The sequence below is a fragment of the Echiichthys vipera genome, assembly GCF_963691815.1.
Source record: "Echiichthys vipera genome assembly, chromosome: 4".
NCBI classification, from domain to species: Eukaryota; Metazoa; Chordata; class Actinopteri; order Perciformes; family Trachinidae; genus Echiichthys; species Echiichthys vipera.
Genome location: NC_139829.1, coordinates 32,876,746 through 32,896,681, shown reverse-complemented (window position 1 = coordinate 32,896,681; position 19,936 = coordinate 32,876,746). Strand labels below are relative to the sequence as shown.

General features: G+C 45.1%; 1 protein-coding gene across 1 annotated transcript in view; it reads right to left on the bottom strand.

Annotated features, from left to right (window-relative positions):
• The window catches only part of unc5db (unc-5 netrin receptor Db), a gene marked incomplete at its 3' end in the record, with an annotated part of 252,798 nt that extends 244,099 nt beyond the window's left edge, over nt 1-8,699 (bottom strand). Inside the window, exon 1 of the mRNA XM_083912274.1 lies at nt 8,612-8,699. Coding sequence (XP_083768400.1) covers nt 8,612-8,696 — 85 coding nt within the window. The 5' untranslated portion in view covers nt 8,697-8,699. The remainder of the gene's footprint in view (nt 1-8,611) is intronic.
• Nucleotides 8,700-19,936: the final 11,237 nt, after the last annotated feature.

The window sequence follows — 19,936 nt, the reverse complement described above, 5'->3', positions numbered from 1 at the left end:
AAAACAGCTTTTAACCCAAAAAATGCCCTAGCATGGCTAATAACAACTAAAGGTGGTTGATTCCACACAACAAACCAAACATATACAGAATAAGGACGCTTTCGCCGATGGACTTTGAGGATTCATTTGGAAAGTTCAGTCATTCAAAAGGCCCTTTACCTCAGATCGACAGATTTCAGCCATGACCCAAACATCAACTGGACACGTTTATCGAACTCTCTCCGACTTGATAAGAGATGAGGCCGCGTCGATCACTTGACTCTGATTCTATGGAAGCTCGCACCCAGATGCTATCAAATATAGCCACTGATGTAGCGTACACCAAAAGTCCACAGGACCGTGTGGGTTTTCTAATTACTGTGTGTCTGCTCCTGTGCACAGTCACACACACACACACAAACGTCCCCCAGTAGGCCGTATGACTGCTTGGAGGTTTGCTAAATAGGATCCTATCATAAAGCAGCCTTGTAAAAAGCTCATCTGGCGTGCACCATCTGTAAACACAGATAGGGAGAAGTTCATTGAGCCTGCGCGGCCTCACACCTCTAAAATTGGAGTGTGTTATTGCACCGAGGTAGCACCCACATTTGCCCCGTACAGCAAAGACCAAATTAACAGGGAGGAAAACACACACATTAGAGTTTGCTTTCTCATTTTAGTTCGACTTGAGCTGATGCTCGAGAGCGCTCTGCGGTGCGAGTGTGATTAATTACAGTTTGCAGCGATACATATGTTAATTCACAGCACAAGTAAGAATCCTCAAAGATTACAGGAATTAAGATGATGTTCAATTAATAGCTGTAAAGATTTAAGCACAGTTTTGTTCATCACTTTATTACAGTTCATGCGTGTTTGGGTGGCTGTGCCAAACAAGTAGTATCCCCCACACAGAAACAGAAAAACTACCTTTTCTACATAGCTCTTATCTCTTTCCACAGTTCCTATCTATTATTGATGATGTATGAATAATCCACGCATATTTACAATATTCTCTTGCCTTTGCCGCGGCTGTTGTTTTGACTCTTGCACTTTACTTAATGACTGTATGTGCACGCAATTCAGAATCAATTAAGACCGCATCATTGGCACCTCAAATGATAATAAATACTGAATTAAATGTTAATGCATGTCTATAAAGCTTATCACAGCAAAAATGCACCATGTCTTTAGTTAAATTTACCAAAAAAAAGTATATTTTTTTATCATTTTACACTACAGTGAACTCTCCGCCTACCCCGTTTGAACCCCAACTGTTTTTCACCCTCAGGGAGGAAAGAACGCAACGACGACAACAATCACAGGATGAATTGTGTGTCCGCATGCGTCACTAAGAGCTTATACAGACATCGTAGTATTGAAGAAGACACCTACAGTACTTGGCTGGTTCCTACACAGGAGCCTTCTCTCCGTGTCCTGATTGCCGTCCCCTCAGAATAAGTCAAACAGAAGCTCAGACTGTTTCCAGGGCTCGTAAGGTCGTCGTGACTCGAGCGTTTTCAGAGGGTTTCTAATTAACGGCCCCTACGGCCCGCAGTTCCTCTGGAAATGGCAACGTTGAGGATGAAGGAACGCAAGAGATAACTCAAATGTCCACGTTTCTACATTTAAGTTATTCAATGTCCTGTGATATAAAACAGAGAAAAGCAGAATGTTTAATAAGATAAGAGCGATCCGATGAAGCGCCCACATCACTCGTGGGTTGCTTGAAGTTGAAAAATTTGAACTTTTCGAGCAACACACGCGATGAGGCTACGGGCGCTTCATCGCATCGCCCGAAGCGACATCGCATGACACCACGTCATTTACACTGATTTTGAATGGCAGCTTGACGCTTCCATCGCCTCCTTAGCTTTTGGTGTGAATGCACGTTAAGTGGACTCAAAACAACCTACAGCTGCGTCAGTCTCATCCGCTCTTACTGCCATTTTGGTTCCCTGTCACCACTTCTCTGGCTCGGGTACAGGAGGATGACATCCCTAGATGATCTCACCTACCAGGGTTTGTGATCAGTCTATTACACCTTGCATAAGTCAGGGCCTCTGCAGCAGACACCGACACATAGAGATGACGAAGAGCAGCTGGGAAAAGTTGTACCATTCAACCACATAGCGGACGGGAGAGCCCAATGAGCTGCGGGGCTGATTGCTGACTGTATTAAGCCTGTTAGGCAGCACGTTGATGAATTCACTCGCTGAAATGTGAAGGTAATAGTCTTGACACAGAAAAGACATAACTCACCGACTGTACCTGCGAAGTCCCCAAATGACAGCAATCCCGAGCAGGAGCCGGTCCAATATGAAGGAGGGCTTTGCTTTTATTACCATCATCATTACTGTATATCATTTCTGAATGTACAGCCATTTGGTTTCATTTAAATGTAAATCTGGGCACTGAGCTGCGCACGTTGTCACCCACGGCAGCCTGGCTATGATGATTCATTCAGGGATCGACAGGGAGAATATAAGAGCCCCTTTGCTTTCTCCGAGGGAAAACAACAGATTTAACCTTTCTCTGTTTTCATGAAAGCCGTGTGCACAGCAAAATAAAATAGAAACGAAAAGGAGGGGGTGTTTGCTAGAAAAGTAGCTACGGTTTTGTGCATGTTTTACACTCTGCTGTCTTTACCCCCCCCCCCCCCCCCCCTTGAATCTGGAGTGCAAAAACAGAAGAGAGAGGTTCAATCTGCGGTGCAAGGTCAAGGGTGAAGTGAAGCCGCGGAGAACTGACGGGTCCACATGTCAGGAAAGAGAGAGACCCGGGATCACAGTCCACGTCCCGATGGATGGTTACTCCTGTGAAACTTGACACTATGTTGCATCTGTAGAGCTCGAAGACGCCGTTTGCTGCTAATGTTTGTTAAATTAAATGAGGTGACCCCCGAGGGCCGTCTGGCATTAGCGCAATCGGACTCATTCCAGCGAGGCAAACATTAGCGGCTCTGAACCCTACTCTCATCACATATTCGTACAATCACACGTAGCAGAGGGGGAACTCGCAGAAGAGCGGTCGCCGAGTGATTCATCAACTTCTGCTCACATTCATGAGTTTGCTTCCAATGACAATAACAAACAAGATGATCAAGATCAAAAGATTATAGCTGCAGATTCATTTCACAATGATGCTCTTGTTATAAACCCAGCGCACCCTTTCCTTACTGACTGGAATATGTTGAATATAGTTTAAAGTTTTATAGTTTGGTGGTACACGGAAAAAAACAACTCCTAGGATTTACTTGATAAAATTCAATAACAGTCATTCATTCATTCATCTTCAAACGCTTGGGGGGGCTGGAGCCGATCCCAGCTGACTAGGGGCGTGAGGCGGGGTCCACCCTGGACAGGACGCCAGTCTATCACAGGACACATAGAGACGAACAGAGACAGACAACCATTCACACCTACGGGTGATTTAGAGTCATCAATGAACCGAACACCTGCACGTCTTTGGACTGTGGGAGGAAACCGGAGAACCCGGAGAAAACCCACGCAGACACGGGGACAACATGCAAACTCCACACAGAAGGGCCCCAGCTGGGATTCAAACCAAGAACCCTCTCACTGTGAGGCGACAGCGCTAACCACTACACCACCGTGTCGTCCATCAACCAGAATTTTCCAGTAACTATACATATGTTTCTGATAGCTGATATGAAGACCAGCACAGTGATGTATCATACCTGGTGTTTCTGATGTGTTATTGGTGAGAAAATCCAATGTTATTGATAAAATATATCCCGCAATGCATCATGGGAGTTTCCGGTTAAGCTTTTTCTGCCGTATCTGGGTAACAGAAGGTCGTAGAGAGATGGAAGTTGATCCGTGAACATGTTTTCATGTACGGGCTCCAACACAACAGTCACCGCTGAGTGTCTTCGACCTTCAGTTCCAGAGAAATGTCATAGTTATCACAGATATGAGAAAGAAAGGTCACAATTACTAGAAATCACTCGTCCACGGTAAAAAAAGAAAGATTTTCAGAGTAAAATGAAACGAGTATTTAAAGTTAATGTGAAGAGAGTAGAAATCATTTAAATCGTTTTTGTAAATATAGATTAAAATGTTCTCTTCCTATTCAGTGAAAGTATTACGTGAATAACTTGTAAATATTAACATGTTTACTTCAAATATTCTAGTTCCCACTGAATTGTAATTTTTTCCATGTGTTAATTCCTTAGATTAATTTAATACATTTTACTGTACTTACTTACTACTTTGTGGGAGAAGCTGCTACACTTCACTGTACTTTACTGTAACTTAGTTCAGTCAGAAATGCTTTAACACTTTAACACTGTTATCACTTATCGCTTCTTATCACTTCTTTAGTTTGTCCTTATTTTATTTAATCTGCTGCTAAACTGCACGCTGCGTATTGTTGTGTATTGTCTAAACCTGCGTTTAACCACAATCTGTCTGTTGCACTTTGTCACATTTAGTTAATTGTTAGCTTTATTTTGATTTGATTTATGTTTTTATACTTATTGTTACTCTGATCCTTTCCCATCTTTGTATTGAAACTGTTGCACAATCATTTCCCTCGGGATAAATAAAGCTTCCTGAATCTTGAATCTATACCAGGGGTGTCAAAGTGATCCAGTAAAGGGCCGCTGTGGCTGCAGGTTTTCGTTTGACACCCCTGATCTATACCAAAAGGGCTTTTTTTTCAGTCTAGCAGTACACTACGACACATTCAGTTATTTGTATTTACTACTTTATATCTTTAATATATAGGTTTATTAATTTTGAGTAGGTTGTGGCAGTTACGATTTACTTTGATCTCATTTATTTTTGTATTACTTCAATGTATAAATATCTGTTTTATTAGATTTAAGTCCAAGAAAATACACTGTTTTTAATAAATGCTCGGTGTTTCCATAGTGGGCGAGTAAACGCGTTAAACAACGGCGATCTAAGTGTCGACAACAATAATCGCGGTTATGATTTCTGCCTCATCGTCATCATCATAACCCTGCAGCAGTGTGTTGAATTACGGTGACATCAACAGTCCTTAATCAAACGTCAGATAATCCCCTTCCTCGTTATTCTTCCTGCTCCAAACACCCGCTCACCTGCTAAATTACACGTCGCGTAAATCATCATCAAGTCCCAGATACGTGCTCCTGCGTGTGAGATTACATCGTAAAGGGGCCTCGTCAGAAGCCCGGTGATAGGGCATGTTATAAAAGTGCATTTATTTAGCCTTTCTGTACGTTTAAGTTGGGCTTTATCAGGAGCTATAGGTAATTGCTGCTACCTCTTCTATTAAGCAAGTCACATGTAACACCTCGCTCACGAACCTGTACCTTAAATACCCCTCATGTGTTTCACGACCAACCCTGTGAGAGGAAGGAGCCCTCCCTTCGTGACCGCTTGTCTCCAGCCACTGAGGCCCGAACGCACCCCCACTGATCGTTAAGAGCTTAAAAGTGAGTGTGAGCTAGCGCTGACAGGTCCCGCCGGACCGCCGTGCATGCTGCTGTTTGGCTCATAGAGTCGACCTTGCGAGGTTATGTCCGTGTGACACCTGTTGTTACATGTACGACCTTTGAGGCTGATGTGGCGTGCGGAGAACTGACAACGTCGAAGGTTTGTGGTGTACAGGGAGAGCTGGGGACGGCACCGTGTCACTCTGAGTCCTGCAGACGGGCTGGAGGCATCACGTGGGGTTTTTACAGCTGCCTCTAGAGATAAAACGATTGCTTGTTTGATTGATGCCCAATAAACAGAACATATATGTATTTTGATCATCAACACGCATTCTTTTAAACACAGATACAAACTCAAACCTCTATGAACTCTGATTTTCAGTGTCTCGGGGGTGAACGTGGGGGTGTTTCTGTTACATAGGGTTGATTAACTGCATGTCTTTGAGTTTTGTATTAACGCTAAGATAAAACAAGAAACATTGAGATGTCACTTTCCAAAACTGACGGACATTTCTACTTTGTTTTGACATGTTATGGACGAAACGCCAGACAGAACGCAACTGGCACATTAATCAATAATGAAAAGAATCTTTTGTTGCAGCCTGATATGTGTCCGTGTTATTAGGCAGCATTAGCAACAATAGTCCCCAGTCTCCTTAAGTGACAAACTGGAGATTTGGCCGGTCTGCCTGATACAAAAACAATGGTTTAGCCTCTAAACTCTGAATGAATGAAGCCCACATTGTCTCCTCAAGAGCAGAGAACAAACACTGTCCTGAGAACGTCTGACTCACAACCCCAGGGGTGTCAAACTGATCCAGTAAAGGGCCGTGTGGCTGCAGGTTTTCAGTCCAACCAATCAAAAACACACCTGGTCCAACAAATCAACTGTGTGAAGACAGTTCAGGTGATTGAGTAAGTCGAGTCAGGTGTGTTCTTGCTTGGTTGGAATGAAAACCTGCAGCCACATGGCCTTTACTGGATCTGTTTGACACCCATGCATTAGATCATTGGCCTCTTTGAAACCTTTGGTTCTGAGTCCTCTGGTGTACAGAACCCAGGAAACACGAGTCCATTGGACGGGTGTCTCTGTCCTGGGTTACTGGCGATTGTAATCCCTTAACCTCAAACAGTATTGCTACAGTTGCTACCTGAACTGCACATCACACCGGAGAACCCGGAGAAAACCCAGGCAGACACGCGGAGAACATGCAAACTCCACACAGAAGGGCCCCAGCCGGGATTCAAACCAGGAACCCTCTTGTTGTGAGGCGACAGTGCTAACCACCACAACAAGTTGAAAGTAAATAGGATACATAGGTTTAGTCTTATTTTTGCAACTGAAATTCGAAGTTTTTGTTGAATAAAGTACAGAAAAAAGGTAGAGCTGGGTACCCGTAACGCATTCAAGGCGCTGTTATCCGTATCGGTACCGGTTCTAATGTGAACAGCACCCGACCCTAGTCCCCAGTTTGGAGAAGCAGACACACAAGCAAAGCAACGTGCTGCTGTGGACGGGGGACGCTGCAAAAATATACTATAGTCTCTAAAAAACCTGTTAAAGTTTACACTATATTAAATATATTTGTACCTCTTTACCTTGCCGTCGCACGGCGCTTGGTCAATCTAACAGACTTTGCACACCGTGCTCAGTGACTGCAGTGGAGTCGTGATGCTGTGACCTCAATCTCTTACTGCACTCAGTTCAGCTCCGTTGGCTGACACACGGTAACTTTAGACAATGTGGCTCCAGAGGGGGGGGACAGTAACATCCAGGGGCGTCACTGTTTCAAGTCCAAAATCAATCGCTTTCGAGTTCAATGCTCGAAATCTGAAGCAGGATGGGAAATTAAAATAAAATATTTAAGTTTGACCATATGGCGTTGGTGTGGTTCGCCCTTTGGAAGTAACATCTCACTTGTTACCATGGATCCTATCTTTTAATGAGTCTGAGAGTTTGAATGACAGCTGTCAGTCACTCACCTTTAACCTACAGGGACCAGAACCTGACTGAGCTGTTCTGTGCCACAGCTGATGGAGGAGGCAGCAGCAGAGAGAGGTGAGAGCGGCGCAGTCACACTCAGATGGCTGAAAGGCAAACATATGCTCGTGGAGTTGTGTTGTCTCATTTGATTAAAAGGGGCGAGTTTCAACGCGGCGGCTGCAACTCAGTAAATCTTCATCTGCGGAAAAAGTCTCTGAGAAAACCTGTGGGTTGATTTTTATACAGAGTTTCAATCAATCCATCTCCTTTTTGTCGGGTTTTACATTTGAATAAAAAGGAAAAATGCATCAAACTGAGACAGATACCCGATCACCAACAGGCACCCGGCTCACATTCAACTGCATTTTACCTAAGGAAGATGTGCAGAACACATCCACTATCTGCATGTAAGTCACATGGCCCACAACCAATGCCCCCCCCCCCCCACTGACATCCAGCCCTCCAGCCCCTTCAATAGCCCTTCCAGGCGTCAGTGGCACAATCATTTTATTTATTATATTGTGCTTGACTTCAGCAGAACCGCCTGTGCCTTCACTCTGCACACACAGCCTCCCATACTCCCTGATCCCCCCCCCCCCCCCCCACACACACACACACACTGTACCCAGTCCATGATGTGGACCTGAAAATGAACACACACGTCCACAGAGCCGGCACACTAACTCCCACAGAAGAAGAAGAAAAATGCGCTGACATGCCTGTTGCACGGGCGTGCCTGTATCAAAGCCCAGCCTGCTCCTGAATGCAACGCGGTAATGATGATGGATTCAATAGAGACTGAGTAAAAAATGGGACAATTAACATCGATCTGAGGGAGGGAGGGGGGGGAGAGACAAACAGTGTGGGAACTTGACCGTGAGCTGTGGCTTGATGAATCGATAACAGAAGCTCTGCTGCGTATTTGGGGAAGGAGAAGCTCAAACAGTGACAATAAAGTCGCGTGGATGGATCCAAAACACGCGCAGGGACATGTAAATATGTACGGTGGCACGTTTGCGCACCTACCAAATACAAACACAAGCTTCACAATCGCAGCAAGTGGTGCGTAACCGCGGGGATGGCACATCGCTGCTGCCGCTGCTGCCTTCTCTCTGACACGCCGGGGAAATGCGTTTTAAACCCCCCGTGGCACCGAAAGTAGCCATGCACACACACACACACACACACCCCGACACAGCCCTTACCTTTGGAGATCACCGATACCGTGCAATAAACAAGAAGCATGAGGCCCGCCATGGAGAGGTAACGTCCTTTTGTCAGCGCACCCATACCGACGCGCAGCAGCGCTCCACGGGTGCGCCGCGGGGGTGACGGCGCTCCGGGTCTCGGGTCCCTCTGGTCGCCTCCTCCGAGCTGGACGAGCCCGGCTGAGCGAGCTGCTCCTGTAAACCAGGGACGGGGGCAGCGTGGCGCTCTGGCAGGAGGAGGAGAAGAAGTGAATGGCTTACGAGCTGGACTGTGGATCGAAAGGGAAGAAGCATCTTCACTTCACTTTTGCTGTGCGTGCGTGCGTGTGTGTGTGCGCAGCAGGAGAGACGTGCGCTCCGAGTTTAGCCCCCTTTTCCTTTTGCAGGCATCATCATCCCGGAGCCTGCCTCCTGCTAACCAATGGGAGAGGCGGAGTGGGAGAGGCGGGGAGGAGGGGGCCGAGGGGTAGGCTACACGTAGGCCTATCACTCAAACATTCCCTCTAACTGTGATGCATCAGTTTTAAGAGCAGTGAGGTTTAAAGGACTGTGGGCCAAAGTAGGAGAAATAGAAACACAGTGTGCAGAGTTAGAGCCAGTTTGAGCAAATGTAACAAAAAGCTTTTTTAATAAAACTTTGGGGGTGGGGTGGGGTGAATAAAATCCCATCGATCAGTTTTGATGGCTTGCTCAACATTCACACTCCTCCATGGTTCCCCGTTGTCTCCGGTCTGTCGAGTTATCACCATAAAAAGGAGCTTAATGTGTGTTTCTCCCCAGTGACAGGCTGCCTGGCTCCAACCCCTCCCCTCCCCTCTGTCTCTCCTCCTCACTAACAAAATCCAAATGTTTGTTCCCCCAGGCCACACCCTCTCACACCTGTAGGGAGCAGAACACCTGAGCAGGGGTGCGTTCAGCCCCGTAGCAACGTAGCAAAGTGTTAAACAGCAGTGCCTTGAACCCTATTGTGTGTGCCTTTATATCATAACATCGACTTCTTTACACACTTTGGGTTCAGTCTTTCCCCAGCCCTACGCCAAACATCATGTTTCCATCAGTCCCAAATAAAGTGAACGTCCTCTCATCACTGAAGTCACTCCTCTGTCCACACAACCTGCTCCTCAGCAGAGGCAGGTCCAGCCTTTTTATTCTTTCTGCTGATGAGAGGTTTGGTCACTGCAAAGTGGTTTTTCAGTCCGAAAAGTCTTAAACGATAAGACCCTGTGTGCAGAGACAGATCTTTGCCCTGGTCAGCACTGAACTGGTGAACAACTCCAGCTGCAGTGTCAATATAGAGTCAGTACAGGCCTCCTTGATCGGTACGCTAACTTTCATGTTTACTTAGCTGTAACGGCTAACGCTAACTGTCAGTCAAACTCCTCTAATACTTGTTTTTATGGTGTGATTTGCCGGTGGGGGTGGGTTAAAACAGGCTCAGCACACTCCGGTCTCCTGGAGGCTACTGGACCGGGTCTAACCAACCTGGCAACCCGAGTGAATTATTTTTTGTTGTTAGAACTACGATCTTGAGACACTAGATGGCGGTGTTCTGCACATTCTCCATATTCAACCTTTAAGTTTGAATATTCTTGGAATCACAGACTCTCTGAGAGGGTGGTCCCTTTGGCCTTCACCTGGACGACCTGCTGTCTCAGGGTTTCAGTTACATTAGAGCAGCTGCCATCTTCAAAGAGCTGCAGATGAATAGGACGTGTCCAACAATGAAGTCAATCGTCACCAGGTGCAGATTATCACCAATAACCGGGAGGGATCTGAAAAGTGTTCTCTTAATTTGCTCACTGCTTTTTTCTTTTGTTTTACAAAATAAAGGTTTTTGTTGAAGTGAATTATTCATTCATTCATTCATCTTCAACCTCTTGTCCCTGTCGGGGTTGCGGAGGGCTGGAGCTGATCCCAGCTGACATCGGGCGTGAGGCGGGGTCCACCCTGGACAGGACGCCAGTCTATCACAGGACACATAGAGACGAACAGAGACATACAACCATTCACACCTACGGGTGATTTAGAGTCATCAATGAACCGAACACCTGCACGTCTTTGGACTGTGGGAGGAAACCGGAGAACCCGGAGAAAACCCACGCAGACACGGGGACAACATGCAGACTCCACACAGAAGGGCCCCAAACCGGAAACCCTCTCGCTGTGAGGCAACAGTGCTAACCACCACACCACTGTGTCGCCCTGAGGTGAACTAGTTATTTAAAAAAAACATGCTAGTACAGCAGTGATATAGACACTGCAGATATTCTATCAAATGCTGAACAATAAAAAACAGTATTTCAGAACTAATGAAGTATCCATAATTTGTTTATATATATATAAAGATCAAGATATATATATATATATATGTGTGCTGCTTGTTGTCATCTGTGACAGGAATGTTTCCTCATTAATGACAGAACTAAAAAAGTGAATCACTGCAACAGAGAGACCCTTGTGGCAAAGTTGCAGTTATAATACACATTATATGCAGGAGCAAATTATCTCCTGCTAAGATGCATCTGCCTGTATCTACCGTGTCCTTGTTTCACATGTAGAAAGCCACTCGTTTCTCCTTTTATCACATTTCCCGTTAAGGAAAAAGACAGATAGAAACTGACTGTTGTGCCCAGCATTGTGCAGATCGCCAATTTCTCACCCTTTTTATTTGAGTTTGGCATTCCTGAAGAATAACTGCAAATAAACACTTTCAAAAAGCCACCGCCTTTAATCGTTATTCTTTAGAAATCTGCGGCGCTTCTGCCGCCGCTGCGGAGTGGAATTCCTCTGTCAAGCGCTCCCTGTGTGAAGCCGAGCTCGGGGTGTTTCATCAGGAAGTCCTTGACCTCGTTCCGTGTTGCAGACTCTCTGTTTCGCTCTCATCTGACAGAGACGTGAACGCGACCAGCAGATGGCTTTAAATTAGAATTTATGGATATGAAGAAAATTAGTTTCCATGGCGATAAATATGTCTTCATTTAGCAGGGACATCATAATTATGGCAGCTTCACAAGAGCCAGTCTTTGATTGGTATTTGTAAAAAAAAAAAAAAAAAGCCTAAACTTAAGCAAATTAAAAGTGAGAAATTCAGTTGTCCTCTTCCTGGAGTGTCTAAAATATCTGTTTTTTTCTGTGCACGTATCTTCTTCTCTTTAAAGAGCAACCAAACCCGAGAGTCTTGGCTGGGAATTCATGAAATGCCTCTCGAGGGGTGTCAACGCATTTTTTTGAATGGAGTTGAACCGACCCCTGGAGCGCTGGCTGTTTGTTTGGCCTGGTGGTGTTACAGCGCAGCTAAGCGCGCAGTCAAACTGTTCATCCGTACCGTGCCCAAACAGGGTTCACGGGTAAAGTCTAGTTCCTTTGACCAGTGTGAGTTGCCGTCCACGGCCCGTTTGGGAGAGTTGGGCTTTTGTAAAGCACATTTGCACATGTAAGAGCGCATACAGTATATTATGTGAATTATATTTTTATCTCTAATATCACTATATGTCATATACTATATATATACTACTATCATATATGTAAATATGAAGCTGCCTATTAAATTCCTACATCTACATGAAGACTTTTCACCTGAGACTTGCCAGGCTTACCCTCGGACTTTAGCATTATAAAACATATTTAGCCATCGAGTTCTCGTTTTAAATGAATCATCTTGAAATAAAAGTTTTTAAGAAACTCTAAGTTTTATCGTTAGCATCAGTTTACGTCACCTAGCAAGAGCTGATCGAATCTGCTAGAGTCAGTCGCAGTGTTTTACGCAGTGTTTTACTCAGGCGTGTGTACATCTGTTCCATGATCAGGAACTTGGTCAACAGAGAGCTTTGCATTCATAAGGTGCTCAGTCAAAACATTATGGCAAATCAAATGTTATTCCTCATCTTCAACCGCTTATCCGGGGTCGGGTCGTAGGGGCAGCAGCTCCAGCAGTGGACCCCAAACTTCCCTTTCCCGGGCCACATTAACCAGCTCTAACTGGGGGATCCTGAGGCGTTCCCAGGCCAGTGTGGAGATCTTATCTCTCCACCTGGTCCTGGGTCTTCCCCGAGGCCTCCTCCCAGCTGGACGTGCCTGGAACACCTCCCTAGGGAGGCGCCCAGGGTTCATCCTTACTAGATGATCCTGAACCACCTTAACTGGCTCCTTTCAACGCAAAGGCTCTACTCCGAGTTCCTCACGGATGCTGAACTTCTCCCCCTCTCTCTAAGGGAGACTCCAGCCCCCCTCCTGAGGAAACACATTTCGGCCGCTTGTACCCGCGGCCTGGTTCTTTGGGTCCTGACCCAGCTTTCATGACCACAGGTGAGGGTAGGAACCAAGATTGACCGGTAGATCGAGAGCTTTGCCTTCCTCAGCTCTCCTTTCGTCAGAACAAATGTTATTCCATGCAATGTTAAACATAAATCACATTTCCAAACAAAAAGGAAATGAGAACTTGAAATGACCACTTCTGCCCAAACTGACCACTTTTCATAACATCCTGTTCTGGACTGTGGGCTCTTGTGACAGGGCTACAATGGATGTGAACGGGGCACTTAAGGACAACACTCGAAATGATTCACCTCTTGTTGCTTTTTATTTAAAATGATTGGGAGAGCAATCAGTGTAAGTGCCTCCAGTCATGTAGATAAAACAAAGTGGGCAGCCATTTGTTTTCATGGATGGGCAGAGCTGAAAGAACGGTGCACAACACGTGCAGCAGCAGGATCCTGTGCAGATCAGTTAGTTCAATGGTAGTTCCACTGAGGTGAGGCCGACCTGTCTCCTTAAAGGATGGTCATATACAACTCCTCATATGTTTTGTAGAAAAAAAAAGGGTTTTCTTTATTCAAAAATGAGGCAAGCCCATTTTGCCCAAGCCCAAAATTGGTGCAGTCTGTGTGCGGATTTCAGCCCATTCATTAGGTTTTTATACCCCGGTGGGGGGGCACCAAAATCAGAGCTTTAATAACTATACTATTAATCTTTTATAGTAGCTGTGGCAGTTTCCCCTGCCACTGGTAAAACACCACACCATCATTCAGTACCATACCACATGTTAGCTAGGTGGTATATTGTTAGTTTGGTGGTTGCACACACTGAACTAAAGTTAACATCCCAGTAAGTTTCCTGTGCTGTGTATTTTCATAGTTTTCCATAGACACACACACACACACACACACACACACACACACACACACACACACACACACACACACACACACACACACACACACACACACACACACACACACACACACACACACACACACACACACACACACACACACACACACACACACACACACACACACACACACACACCTGGTTTGTGCAGGCATCTCTGGATTGAGGCCTTTAAGGGGGGGTAGATGTAGTGTAGGTTTATATGAAAGCGATTTGGGATCTGGAAAATAACCTGCAAAGATTGATTGATGACGTAATTGATTTCAATTAAAGATGGTATGGTCCATGGGAGGGGCTAGGCCTTTAAACTGAGGGGTTTGACACAAGTCGGGCCTGGAGGGGGGGACAAGGACCCTAAAGCACGGGGCACAGGACGGACGGACAGTGTGAGTGCGCCCTGAGTAACAGGCTGTAAAGCCGTGTTTCACTGCCGTCTGATTACAAGTGTGTTTCACCTCCGTGACCAGTTTCACAAAGATATTTTAGACTGGTGTAATTTTAGTCTAAGCCCCGTTGGTAACTTGCACGCAAATAACGACAGAATCATTCCAAACCTAAAAAGTTATCAGTAACCTAGAGGAAATATACAACATTGTCCGTTGTTTCTGCCCCAGGAAACTATCCTGATCCTGATCCTGATCCTGACCCTGACCCTGAGTTAGCACAATTTCTGATTCCCGCAACGTTAGGAAGCCCCAGCACATCAACTCTGCTACAGGTCTGCACTGGCATTTAAAGACACTCTACTTACACACATGCTAACTTGCACGCCAGTCGGACCATCTATCAAACATCCAACAACAAACCAAGATATTCCAACACACACAGAGGGAGAGTGGGTTCACTCTCTGCTGCGGACACCATCACGCCACTATATTGTTACATATATCATATATATATATCATATATAACATGTATCAGGTACAGTGCCTTTGATGCTATTGTAGGTTTTTGTATTATTGTAACAGTTTAATTATTCCAAACATTTTCTCGTGAAGTGAATAGAGCAGAGCAATTCAATGCAGTTTCTTAATCCGCCATGTTTTCTTTGGTTTAAAAACAGTGTTAATACCAAGAATTGTACCCGCTCTTATACCCCACCCACTCCATGTTTGCATGGGACATGGGCCACACTTGAAAATCAAAATACATATCAATCCTGTGCTATGCTCATTACTTCCAATACACACGCGCTGTCGCTAAATCCTTCCTCTGTACAACCTTTAATTACTTACACGCTTGCACAGGCACATCTGTTCGAGTCTAGACAAGTGTTGCCTCAAGACTTTCCTCTATTTTCAGATTCATCGTTTACCAAAAGCTTTCCTCGTGAATTAAAGGCAACACTTACAGAATTAGTTTTCCAGAACGGCACAGCGATTCAAAAACTCTCCACTACGTTTCAATGAACTCTTGTGAAAAATTGTATTGACTTAGGATTTCAAGAGATAAGCTGAGGATTTTCCGTCAGATTTCAAAAGGGCCAAGGGTTCTTGGAGTTTTCCTCTTGAGGTCACATTAAAATACATCCACATAAACTTGGAGCAGGTGATGCTCACCAAGTTAAAACAGCTTTGACTCTGTTCAGGTAAACGCACTGCTGCAACACAACCGTGCAACCCAGTCACAAACAACAGGTTAATCATATAATTACAGCTGATTTATTTTGCTAATATTAAATGTATAGGGGGAGAAGTTCAGCATCCGTGAGGAACTCGGAGTAGAGCTGCTGCTCCTTTGTGTTGAAAGGAGCCAGTTGAGGTGGTTCAGGATCATCTGGTAAGGATGAACCCTGGGCGCCTCCCTAGGGAGGTGTTCCAGGCACGTCCAGCTGGGAGGAGGCCTCGGGGAAGACCCAGGACCAGGTGGAGAGATTAGATCTCCACACTGGCCTGGGAACGCCTCGGGATCCCCCAGTTAGAGCTGGTTAATGTGGCCCGGGAAAGGGAAGTTTGGGGTCCCCTGCTAAAGCTGCTGCCCCGCGACCCGACCCCGGATAAGAGGCTGAAGATGAGATGAGATAAATGTATATTGGACTTCTCTGTCCATGGAGCATGCTTCCTGCAGAGGCGGAGGTTCCTTGAACTAGAAACAATAAAAGAAATATTGGGCTACAATAAAATATAATTAGACAAGCAATATCAGGACTCCCACCTGTTGAACTACTGCTGGCATTATTAAAAACATTCACGTAATATGCAATATGAAATATGAAAGAGACAGTATTGCAAAATTTAATTTACTTCATAATTGATACACTCTTGGTAAAGTGCACGATGATTCCCTGGGTGTACAGAGAGTCAATGGTCTGCTTCTGGAGCAGGCAGAGGATGAGGACACGTGGCGTGATATTATGGAACAAATCCAGAAAGAGGCTCAAACGTGTGACCTTCAACACTCGAACATCCCCTTGCTCATCTCTCACCAGTCTGATCCAATGCATATGAGACTCAACCTGCCTCTCGCCAGAGGAATTTTGTTCCGCTTTGCATCACCCGTCCATCTGGGATCTCTCGACTGGGAAGCGATTTCAGGAGCCACGGCCTTATCAAAAATCCTTGTGTATGATTGGATAAACCACTTGTCCGTCATCTTTATTGACGTGCTACTTCGACCGCTCACATCAAAACCAACCCTTGACGCTGATGAGTAACGCAGGGAAAAGCCAATCAGAGCAGTCGACATCGTTTCCGGAAGCAAGGTGGAACGAAAGTCATCTGGTGAGAGTCAGGTTATATGAGACTCTGGTGTTCGCAAGAGACTGGAGCAGAGGGGCAACCGGCTGAGTAGTTAGAGCAGCCGCTCCATGTACAGAGGCTGAAGGTCCTCGAGGCAGCAGGCGCATGTTCGACTCCAACCTGCAGCCCTTTGCTGAGTGTCTCCCCCTCTTTCTATCAACCCATTTCCTGTCCTATGTAATAAAAGACTTCTTAAAAACAACACTGGAGCAGAGGGGTGAACTACGGTGCACGCGGAACATACCCAGGGTTTCTTTGGATAACCTGGATCCACAAATACGAAATTCGCAATCAAGAGTTAAACGGCACCACGAAGCTCACTTAAGAGTTGATTTGTCAGGCCAGGGTTTTTCACTTTAGTTTCAATGCGCGTTCTCATAAAGAGGATGTGTATCGCGTCCATTTGACTCACCGTTGGGATCAAGGGCCGCATATTTAACTGAAGAGGTGCAGATCATTATGATGAACCTCTATGAGCAGTTTAAGAGTAAAATAATAGCAAAGGGCAACACAGCAAACTCTCTGAAACTTTAATAACAATAAGTTATGCGCAGCTACAACTGTGCAGTTAGCACGGTACACTGTAGTATTGCTCAGGGTTTCGGCATCACCAAATGCATGCAAATATGTAGCCATGGCAAAGAATCACAGTGAAACAGACACACTGAGACACACTCACTTCTTTGTGGAGCGTTGCCAACATAAGGTCCAACAAGGACGATCAAACAGTGAAGAGCCTCTGATGAGAACCCGTGTCTCTCATAAAGGAAGTCTAGGGAGCTGGTCTTGGCTTTAAGAAGCCGATCTAACACGAAAGTCTAGGTCTTAGCTCTAAGTCTGAGCTGAAAACCTCCTCCTGAGCAGGTTTGGTTGAAAACACAAGTTACCGCGGTGATACAGAGCGACTTCCGTGTCTCAGCTGACCCAGGCTTTGAGCGCAACACACCTCGCTAACCCACTAATACAGCTTCGTAGTGCACTCCACAGGTTACAATCATGCTCAAATACAGCGTTGAGTGAAAGGATTAAAAAATGCAGTGTCATCTCTGTACTTATAGCTCATCACACATTAAGAAATCGGGGGTTATGCAGTATGAGCTTCTGAAAGACATGTGGAATCTATCTGTTAATGTACATACAGTATATATATATATATATATATATATATATATATATATATATATATATATATATATATATATATATATATATATATAAGACATATTCAGTTATGGCAATAAAAATTATAGGGATTTATGAGCCGAGAAACGTCTCCCATCTGCTGCTTGTGCACATTTTCACTGTACACAGCACAAAGACAGACAGTGTTGCATATACAGCTGCTCCGGTGTAATGTGGCCCTGAATGAATTCTCTATTACGCACTATCCTATATTAGTCTATATCGCTTTATCGCCAGCTTAACTATTATAAAATGATGCAATATTTCCATCACACTTAAAACTAACATCTGCATAACCAAACTCAACACAGAGAGGTTATAACGGGGCCCTGTCCTGACTCCATCCTCCAGCTCTCCTTCCTGTATTGATCGAGAAGGAAAAAGTTGCCTTTAAAAAGTACGTATCAGTTGTTTTCCTCTGCACTAACATCTCACAGTTTAATGCTCATATTCTGATACAGAAAGGTCATCTCTAAAAATATCATCCATAATGGCATGGATTCATCTCGTCACATTACCTTGTTGTTTTCAACAATATACCAAAAGCAAAAAAATCTTTTTGGAGTTTCATCATTTCATCTTCACTGCTTTCATCTGAGATGGATCCTCCTGCTTCCATTACTCTGTCAGACTGACTGTTCATCTCATCTCATCTTCAGCCTCTTATCCGGGGTCAGGTCTCGGGGGCAGCAGCTCCAGCAGGGGACCCCAAACTTCCCTTTCCCGGGCCACATTAACCAGCTCTAACTGGGGGATCCTGAGGCGTTCCCAGACCAGTGTGGAGATCTAATCTCTCCACCTGGTCCTGGGTCTTCCTCGAGGCCTCCTCCCAGCTGGACGTGCCTGGAACACCTCCCTAGGGAGGCGCCCAGGGTTCATCCTTACCAGATGATCCTGAACCACCTCAACTGGCTCCTTTCAACGCAAAGGAGCAGCGGCTCTACTCCGAGTTCCTCACGGATGCTGAACTTCTCCCCCTCTCTCTAAGGGAGACTCCAGCCCCCCTCCTGAGGAAACACATTTCAGCCGCTTGTACCCGCGACCAAGGATTTTCTTGGTCGTCATTTAGAGTGATTAGTCGACTGATCCACATACATATATATTATACACCCCCCCCCCCCCAGCGACTTCACAACATATTTCAACATACTACATCCTACATACATCCTATTAGATTCAACTTTATTGGTTGAACCAAAAAGGGATGAATGAATAACATTCACGACTCATAATCATGCAATTAAAATTCAGGGCGGGAAGCTGATAAGAATTGAAATTCAAATTGAAATTGCTTATATTAAACTTCAAATGGGTCATGGGCTCATTCTAAACTCAAACAGCCTTTAAAGAGGTCCCCATCATGCAGTCAGGACTGATCCTGTGCTTGCCTCAAACAGCCCCTGAGCTTTATGATAACACTATTGTATCATTGATTATGTTCTGTGCATTGACCGTGTCTTGTGTCTTATGTATTTCTTTGTTGTTGTGTGTTTCTAAGGCCCATCTATAGAACGCCATTGCAGCTACCTTAGGCTATAAATGCTTTAGCATGTGGTCCTCGATCATGCTCTCTACATGTCCCCGTACAAATTAACTTTAATTTACCGAATGCACAATAAACAACACGCATCGTCACTGTCTGTTCACACTGAATCCGCTGAATGTGTGGAACGATCTGTAATGTATGCTCCTGGAAAAACAGCTACGCTTCTCGTGCACCAGCCTGCTCCCGGTGTGTTTAATAATAAGGAGCCAGGAAATTCACCGACCGTCTCCCCATCGCTCTCTGCCACAAACATATACAAACACGCTCACATGCAAGTAGCCCCTGCAGTGCACCAGACACACTCACCTCCAAGGCACCTCTGGTTTTACCTCACCTTGTCCCGTTTAGCTCCAACAACACATTCATTTAGGGATTTGTAGTGTAGCAATTTCAAAAATCAGCCGGCAGCGCTCATTAGGATTTCACAATTCAATCAGACAAATGTTGTTGCTGATGCTCACTTCACTCGCTGTAAGGACAAGGTCTAAACACCTGTCTGTCTGAATGCCTGTCTATCTGCAAATTGCCTGTCTGGCACTTGCTCTGTTGCCTATATGTTCTGGAGGGAAGAGGGGGTGTAGAAGCAGGAAAAGTTTGTCTGTCTGTTTGTCTGTCTATATGTCTGTTTTGTTTGGTAAATGGTAATGGACTTGTACTTATAAAGCGCCTTTCTAGTCATCTGACTAC